This window comes from Nicotiana tomentosiformis, chromosome 11 (genome assembly GCF_000390325.3).
Source record: "Nicotiana tomentosiformis chromosome 11, ASM39032v3, whole genome shotgun sequence".
Lineage (NCBI taxonomy): Eukaryota > Viridiplantae > Streptophyta > Magnoliopsida > Solanales > Solanaceae > Nicotiana > Nicotiana tomentosiformis.
In genome coordinates, this window is record NC_090822.1 from 111,060,861 (window position 1) to 111,070,386 (window position 9,526).

At 35.0% G+C, this 9,526-nt stretch overlaps 1 protein-coding gene across 1 annotated transcript; it reads right to left on the bottom strand.

Annotated features, from left to right (window-relative positions):
* Positions 1-1,100: 1,100 nt before the first annotated feature.
* Positions 1,101-6,630, bottom strand: LOC104119450 (E3 ubiquitin-protein ligase WAV3). The gene is made up of 3 exons (XM_009630970.4): positions 6,161-6,630; positions 1,522-3,455; positions 1,101-1,414 (listed from the first exon to the last, which is right to left on the bottom strand). The coding sequence occupies exons 1-3, from the start codon at positions 6,398-6,400 to the stop codon at positions 1,393-1,395; spliced, it is 2,196 nt and encodes a 731-aa protein (XP_009629265.1). The 5' UTR covers positions 6,401-6,630; the 3' UTR covers positions 1,101-1,392.
* Positions 6,631-9,526: the final 2,896 nt, after the last annotated feature.

Below are 9,526 nucleotides of genomic sequence, written 5' to 3' on the forward strand. Positions count from 1 at the left end.
CTATTTTTGTTTTTTCTTCCCAAATATATTTATGAATACAGAATACTATAACAGTTAGTTTGCAAACAAGCAAGTTCAATTTAGAAATCCGGCTATTTAATTAAAACAAAACATTGTAATGATCCCAATTGATGTTCATATGGAGATTTCTGCTTATTGGTCTGAATGTCAAAATGAAGCAGTCCAATTGGAGATTACTATTGGACTCCTTTCTCGCTCTATTGTGACTTTAGCTCTTCCTAATATATACAAGTAGTGTAGATAACTAACAAAATCCCGAGGGTAGTCATGCAAATCCACTATAGAAGCGTATACTTGATTAAATTGATAGGAAGAGATACACTAATAGTAGTTCAAATTCATATTTTTTAACGTCTGAATTTTATCTATTTTATGTCTGATGATTTCCATTTCGTCAATTGCAACATACCACCTTTACGAGGTATAATGGCAACGTCTCTGCTAGTTATGTGTGTAGGGTTTAGTAACTTTTTGCAATCTTGGGCATTCTGACATTCCTTACCTCCAAAGTCAAGCAACAAAAAGAGAAGGTAATTTTTCTTTTTGTAACCGACAAATCTTCGAGGATTAACTAGTGCACAGTTCAATCTCGATGGATAATGACTCTTATCATTTTTTTCTCCGCTTCAATACCAGAATTTTGCCTACAATAGGCTTTGAACTTGTGTTATACGTTTTTTTTTATTCCCCTTTGATCCTCATTTGTTGTAGCTATTGCTCCTTCGGTTATTCGAACCCACGATCTTGGGGTTATAGGTAAGGGGTGCCGAGTGTCTGAGCAACCCCTCTTGTCTCGTGATATACGTTGACTCACAAGCACGGCACTCTACCACTGAACTAACTGCCAAAACTTCTGGAATAATAGTGTCTAAGGGATCAATTGAAAAGGAAAAATGCCCTATAAATGATTTAATTCTAAATTCTTAGTGTAATATCTAGAACGTGGCCTAACATTTTATTCTGGTGAATATTAACAATCTGTAATTTTGCACCTAATATCTAGATGATAATACAGAATATAGCAACATTCATTTTGGAATGAAGAAAGTAAAGATGCACTAAGTAGAGCTTCGCAAAGATAGTAAAGAAATAATTTTCATATATAATTTCAAGAAACACCCCCGTATACCCACAATTACAATGGACTATACCCCAAAACTTACCAAAAGAGTACACAGAATTTCTCCTTATACACCCATAAAAGTCAAAGATTTAATTCTAACCCTCACTCAATTTCTATTGAAGCCAACTTATTGGCTATTGCTCTTTTGTTTTCCCCCCTTTCTTGCCAAAATCTTCTTTATTAATGTACATTCTACGAGAAATATATCCCTTCCCTTCTGTAGAAGACCCTTGAAAACCATTTCCCATTTAGCCCATGCTTTTCCAAAATCTTTGAAATAGGAGAGAGAAAACAAAAATTGAAGGGAGGCAAAATCAGTCTTGATAGAAAACCAATTCTTTGGTAGTTGCACGAAAAGAAAAGGTGTGGAGGATCACCTAGGCTGTGGTCGTGCAGGAAATGATCGCACTGGCCTTAGAGGTGGTCGAGGAGCAGGACTACCGAGGTACATTGTTTGTGATCGGCTAACCATGTCAACCATAGATGGTGTCTGGTAAGCCTGAATTAGGCTTGTACTATCAGTAGAATCACCACGAGCCGTTGCCCTCTGCCATGAATGTGAACTTAGTCCGGACAAAACATAAGCTCTACCAGATGTTTCATAAACGCGACGATTTGCCATCCTCTCTTGCATTTCCTTCAGCTCAGCATCCAGTGCAAGACATAGCTTGTCTCTAGCTTGAGCGGACGCAGTTTCTGATAATTGCTTTCGACAATGCTCAAGAACGGATACTGCAGCTGTTAAATCACCATTTTCAGCTGCAGCTCTTGCTTCTGCCATTGCTTCTGCTGATTGAAGCCGATTACGCTGCTTGTCAACTTCCATTGACACAACAAGTTGTCCAATTGTGTCAGGCCTCTCAATTTTGACATCACTAGCATGATCCAAGGTTACTAAATCTTTCGATATAGGGTCTTTATATGTACACTTAACTTTTACTAGGGTCATATAATTGCTTGACCGATCAGCAGGAATATCAATCATGACCAAGAAATCTCTTTCTTCATCTGCATATAAGTCGCCAACTTTAACCGTGCCTCTTCTGTTATCAGATGTTAAATTGGCATTGTAGCTTCCAGATTTTATTGAACTGAGACGCAAAACAGGGTGAACGCATTCAACTTCCACATTCAACTCCTGGACCACCACGCTTAGAAGGCCGCCAATGCACTGAGCAAAAGCATCTTGAATAACACTCTCAGCTTCTATGAAAGAAAATGTTCCGCCTGAAGTTTCAGAGATTGAGTGCATTGAGACTGCATCGTGGTCAGCACCAAAACCAAATGCATGCACTGGAATATGGAGACCTGAAGCTGCATTACGCTGCATGCAAACAGGAAGTAATGACTGGTAATTAATCTGTGTAGTAGCTCCACTAGGACTGTTAACGGTATATGTGTCTTGTCCATCAGACAACAATATTATGCTGCTAACTGGATTCTTCCACTTGCGATCGGTCATGATCTTGGCACTCTTCTTTAGGGCCTCGGCAATGTTTGTCCCACCATTGGAACTGAGTGAATTCACAGCTTGTAGCGCTTCTTGCTTACCAGTATCACTCATCCGACGAAGAGGAAAGAGACGACGAGCAGTAGAAGAGAAGGCAATGACAGAAAGCCTGTCAGCAGGGCCAAGGTTTTGAATAACAAATCCCATTGCTCTCTTTAGCAAAGCAAGCTTGGTACCAGCCATGCTGCCACTAACATCAAGAACAGTAACAAGATCAACTGGAGCTCGGGAATTATGACCTGTAGCTGGCATCTCACTCTGGTTTACCCCAGACTGTAGGAGGCCAACAGCGTGCGGGGCTTTGAGATGCACCAACACAGCAAAATTGTTGTGAGAAGCTGATTTTGAAACTGCAGAAATCTCCGGCCATGTTTTCACTTCTATTGCCTCCGCAGAATGATGATTAGCCACGTCAGTTGATGAGCTTCTCTGGCTGCCGATGGGTTGGTGATCAACAACTTCATCATCATCAAAAACACCTGGTTCCACAACTTGAAAAAGTGTAGAAATGTTGCGATTGGTATCCAATCGAGGAGGAGGGAGCCGCCTTACAACTGTCATCCAGGCATCATCTTGAGGCCAACGTACATGTCCATTCCGAGACCTTGGGTGTGATATATCAGTAAGAGGACTTTGAAAGGGTATCTCTTTCCATTTTGCTCTGCAAACTGGACAAATTTGGTTCCCATGCTTTACATTTGAAGTGATACAGTTGAAATGGAATGAATGTGAGCATTCTGCTGTAAAAATTGCATGACCTTGGCCTGGTTTCATGGTCATCAAACATATTGCACAAGTACTCTGCAATATAGAAAATAAGTATTAAAGCCCCTGACTATTTCGAAAGAATAATCTAACATGAACATGTTACTTCAAGAAAATGGATGTCTAAAAGCCCTTCCCAAAGCACACATTGTTCAATTCAATCATTAATCCAATTTCAGCCTACAAAAGAGGAGAGGGCAATGGCTGTAGTACAAATATAGCTTTCTGATTGAATCCCACATCGGAGATGGACGGGTTCCTTGGACTCTTTATATGGTTTGGACAATACTCACCCTTTGAGCTAGATTTTAGGGTTGACTTTGACCCAAGGTCTATTTATCACTTTCACATTCAAGTTTTACAACTCCAAGTTTTAAAGAGCAGCCCCGAGCACAAAGCATCTTGCGTTCATGCAGGGTATGGGGAAGAGCCATACCCCAAGGGGTGTAATGTAGGCAGCCTACTCCGATGCAAGCATCAGTGGCTGATTTCACGGCTTGAACCCGTGACCTATAGGTCATACGGAGACAACATGACGTTGCTCCAAGGTTGATTTCACAACTCAAACCCATGACCTATAGGTCATACGGAGACAACGTGACCGTTGCTCCAAGGCTCCCCTTCTACAACTCAAAGTTCTGTTCATCAAATTTTGTCTCTCATTTCTTTATAACAAAGGATTAAATTACAAGTTAACATCTTTGGATTTAGTACTGACAGGTAAACTCTATTTGTAATTCCCAGTAGTCCAACATCTTCTAAATTCTAGATCATGTTTTGCACATATAGAGCCCCCAAGAACCCTTCAGTAATGGTTTCATCCGGACCCAATATTTTCGATGCATATCATAATATATACGTGAAAATTTTACTAAAATTTCAATGAATATTAGATGTCAACACAATTTTAGAGCACAATGAATTGAGTATTAAGAACCTTAAAGGTCGAACACATTAAATTAAAATCCTAGATCCACCTAAGATCGCAATCTTTGTTTTAGTACTTATTAAGAGTAGTTTTCAGCTGACCTGCCACTTCCCCACCAGTACAAGTACCAGACAGAAACTCATTTGTCTATAACAACAAAGAACAAATAGTTACTCCACTTATAAACTTAGTAGGCCTATCTACAGAAGGCTACAGTTAAATTGCCATCACAGCAAAGATTACTGTCATTGTAAAGTGCGGCCCCAGTGGTCTGAAATGTCAACCACATTATCAAGACTGCATAAAAAGATGAAACTGATAATGCCTACGCAATTACTGTCACTACTAATGGCTATATATAAGAATATATTACATGTGCAAACTGGTCTACCATTCAATAAAGTCAATGTTTGAGTAGTCAAATATCAAAGCACAGTGGTGGACAATGGACATATAATAAAGTAAGAAAACCAAATCAAACACTTAACTTTTGAAAAAAGTAGGCACAAACCTCTCGAGACAGCTAAATACAGTGTTAAAATAATCAAGAACCCCACTTATCAAAAGAAGTAGAAATCATTGTTTCAGCCATTTAGAAAACCCAATCTTTTTTTTTCAACTCTGAAATTACTTTACTTTGTTGTACTTAATACAATCAAAACTTCTTTATAACAACCGAATTTTTAGGTTTTATAGAAGAAAAAACTGTACCTCAGTAGTATGAAAGCTCTCAATCAAAGGTTGTACAGGCTTTTTTCTTGGAGTATGCCATGAAAAGGGGTGATAAAAAATGGCCAAATGAGTAATGTCATGTGTGTAAAAGACTAAAAATAGTGCAGTTGCTGACCAGACAAAGCACTTTCTCAACCAAGAAGGGTAAGTAGAAAAAGGAATTACTCTTATTACACTGTTGTTTTTTCTTTTTACAATGAAACTAGTGGACCACTTTTGGGGTCCTCTTCTTTCACAGATACCTATCTATCTACTTTATCCCCACCCAACATGGAGAATCTGAAAACTACACATTAAAATACAAGGATATCACCATCTTTCCACAAACACAACTAGCTATACTTTCTATATAGCAATCAGAACTACTTGAAAGTTGAAAGGTAAGGTAAGGGTACAGGGTCCTCCACATCTATACCCCATGTCATAGAATTAGCTTATTTACTTGCCCTCCATTAATACAAAAGAAAAGGTGAACCAAAACTGGTTAATAATCTCATTAAAAGACAAATAATAAGAGAAACTTAAGAGTTGAAAATTAGCTTGGAGAAAGAAAAAGATGGTATCTTTTCTCTAGTTTCAATTCACACTTGGACATTGTTATAAACTTTTAATACTCAAAAATATCATCTAAATGCTTCTACACTCCAACATCAAGAAAAATATATCAAACATCAAGAAAATAACTTAAAAGATAATTTCTCAAGAAAAACATCTTCAACATAAAACATTTTTTTCTCCCTATCAAAAACATTCAATTTTCAACTTTTTAAAAATGGTGTTCGGACCAACTTAGGCATACTTCAATTTTTTAATCGAGTACTTATTATCTACTACGAACGCAGCACTAACTCTGCCCACCAATTTAGCATTCAATTTTCATTCTTGAGAATCTAGTAATGGAGATTCTTGTTAGATGAACAAGATACTAGCCTCAAACCCCCCAAATACAAAAATAAGTGAAGACGTCAAATATAAACAAGAAATATCTACCCTGTCTAAATTTCTTAACAAAGAGCAATCCAAATAAACCAAACTCAAAAAAAAAAAAAAAAAAATTAAAGATTGAATCTTTTTTTTTTACCTTGGAAGATTTGGAGCTATGTTTAGGCAAGCGAAGACCAGAGGAAGAGGGAGTTGGGGTAGTGGGCATATCAACATGGCAATCAGAATTCCTATGTGGGGTCGTCGGAGACAACGAAACAGCATCGGAAAATCTCCCGCCGGACGGCGCCACCGCCGGCGAGTCTTCAAGTGTCTTTGGCACATAAAGACACATATTCAAACCCAATGCTAGCTTTGCTTTTCTCCATTTACTCCCCATTTTTTTCACTTCTTCTACGTAAAAAAATAACACAAGAATTGCAGCAACTAGCTCGTTGTACACATATTACAAAAACAATATCAATAAGTATTGAATTTAAATGAAGTAAATGAGAGCAACATTCTTTGTAAAGAAGAGGGGAGCAGATCTCTAAGGTTGGCTTTGTTTATGATTTTACTTCTTGATTATAGCGTTATCTTTGAACTACACGGTACCCAATAGCTTTTACAGTTTGGACAAAACAGTTTTTATATGCAACTAATGTTACGTATACGCATTAACACCCCCCCCCCCCCCCCCTTTTTTTGCACATTAATTCCTTATGCAATTATCAATTTTGACCTTCTTTTCCTTATAATTTTTATATATTCTCGGTATTAAAAAATTATATGTGAGATTATACTGAGTATATTATTATTGTTGTACATAACTAGATTATATTTATATGTTATAATAGATAATAACATATTTTCAAGGTTATAAATCTCATATTTTAAGTAGGTTTAGCTATACATATCTTTTTGGTGACCTGATAATGTAAATAATTCTTTATATTAACAGTGTGTGTAATAAAATCTCACCATTCAAGAAATAATTTTTCTATCATGTTGCTAAAAGAATCAATTACGTATAATTTTTTATTTAAAATAAGTATAAGTTGGTAATGTAGAGAAAAAGGTTATTGGCCTATTACAATATCTTAAACTACTGGAATAATGTTTTAAAAAATGGACTATTAGTATACAACTTAAATCATTAGTATTTGTAAGACTTTTATCATATTAGGTTACTTACAAGTTAACTTTATGATAAATATGAATTGGTAACCATAATAATGATATAAACTGTCATCATATGTAACTTGAATTATTTTTACGAACTTCACTAAGATGATGCATTACTGCTATTGGTTGAAATATTGAAATAGAGAAGCTCCCATGAATTTTGACTTCTATCTTATTAAATTATTTTTTTGGCCTGGAATGGATTTTGAGAATATTGTCGAGGACAAAGAAAGGGTAAAAATGGAAATTAGGGAGGAGGATGAGACCTTGGGATTGGTGGTTGTAGGAGTGGGTCAAAGCTTTGTTTTGACCTTTGCCTTTGTTGAGAAGTTTTTGGACTTTGTAATATAGTCGTGGGTTTTACAAACTCCACTACTTCATGTCTTCTCCTAATTTTCAGTTTTTGCACTTAGTATTCGATATCTTCTTTTATATCCGATTAATTTATATTTTTATTGCGTAATATTATTGTAAAAGATAAAGTATTTCCTATCAGGATTTTTATTATTCTCAAAGTTCGAATTCGAGATGATAAAAACATCGTATTAAAATATAATTAAAGATGAAAAAGTCGTATTAAGATATAATTTCTAAACCGGCATGGATTTCATTTCATTTGAAAATGATCGTTGGTTATAGGTCAGAATCAAAGTTGGGTTTTAATGCTTGGCTACAGTTCAAAATCAAAAGTGCATTTTTAGTAATAATGGGAACACTAGTAATAATGGCAATTGGCAAACATAGTAAAGCGAGATGCAATAGTCCACTTTTTTCTTTATTTTGGCAAATCACATAACTCACTTCTTATATTGTTGAGAATTGTCAAATTTTGAGTAAGCAAAATACGGCTCATCATAATTTAAGTAAATGAAAATGACAGTTTTTTTGGCAGCTTAATGTTGATTTTGACTAGTAATAGAAAGAGACAATATCGTGTAATGACAAGAAGATGTTTCTTTTAAATTTCAATGTAGACGAATTCTTATTTGAGAAATTACGTACCAATTGATACAATTTTTTTAATTGGATAAAGAAATGTTCTATATTTTTCAAATCCTAGCAATTCAAAGAAAGAGGAATTAAAAAGGGAACCAAAAACAATAGACTGGTAGCTTTGGTTTCACCTTCAATATTTGGTGCACCAAAATTGTCAATTAATGACATAAATTTACCAAGAAGTAGAAAAAGAGATGAAGTTTATGTTGGTTGAGACTTTAATAGATGCAAAAATGGAGATTGAACAACCTCCAACTCAACTTATAATAGGAAAAAATTATTTTGAAGCGATAGATATTGGTATTACTCAAGCCATATAAATAATTAGGTGAGATTTCATATATTAGTTGGTTCATAAAGCTTTCCAAACTTAGTTAGATATTATGAGATATTGTGAATTATTTTTCTCGGGTGATTTAGATCATGATGTCTCCTTCATTACTAGTCGATAAAGTCTTAAACTACGAATTCAACTGAACTCAAATACAAAAAATAATAAAATATTAACAAATATTAAATTTTAAACCTATAATATTGAAGATTAAATCTACCAAATTAAAATTCTGAATCTCCATTTCCCCTCTATATATGGCTAAATGCAATATAAGCAATAAGATGCATTTCATCCATAGATTATATCGAAATCACTGTTACTGGTGCATTTAAAGGCTAAACTTATCTTTATAAGTCGTAGATAATATCATAGACTGATGACCAATTTGGAATTTTTTGAACCATTGACTTCTATTATGTTGTGCTTAGTGGGAAAGCGATAAGAGAAAAAATCCTAATTATTTTTTTGTGCCTTCTTACATTTAATTTGATTCTCATTCTCATTGGGTTTTGCCTAAGTCGGTTTGATTTGTGAGATACTAGTGGTTACGAAACATCTGATTCTTTTCATTTTTTTGTTAAATTAGTTGCGTGCTATTATCTCAAAATTTCATGATGATTTGAAATGTTAAATATATAGGTGATACTTTAGCTGAACAAATAAATTTACTAACGACACAAGCAACAGGCAGAGAAAGGCAATATAATTGATGTAAAAGTAAAATTACCAAACCTGTCACTGTAGCTACTACGATTACCCCAAAGCTAGATTTTGAAGTATTGGCACTTTCAATAATATAATTTAGACTCGGATTTAGAATTTAAATTTATGGGTTCAACATTTATTGTTCTTAACATTGAACTCATTGTATTTTAAAAGTTATGAGTTGATATTTACTATTCTATTTTTTATAAGTTTGATAGATTTTTACACATAAATTTATGCCTCGCGTCAAAGTTAGAGTGACAAGGAAGCAACCAACCATACAACAACAAAAAAAAAAAAAATTAG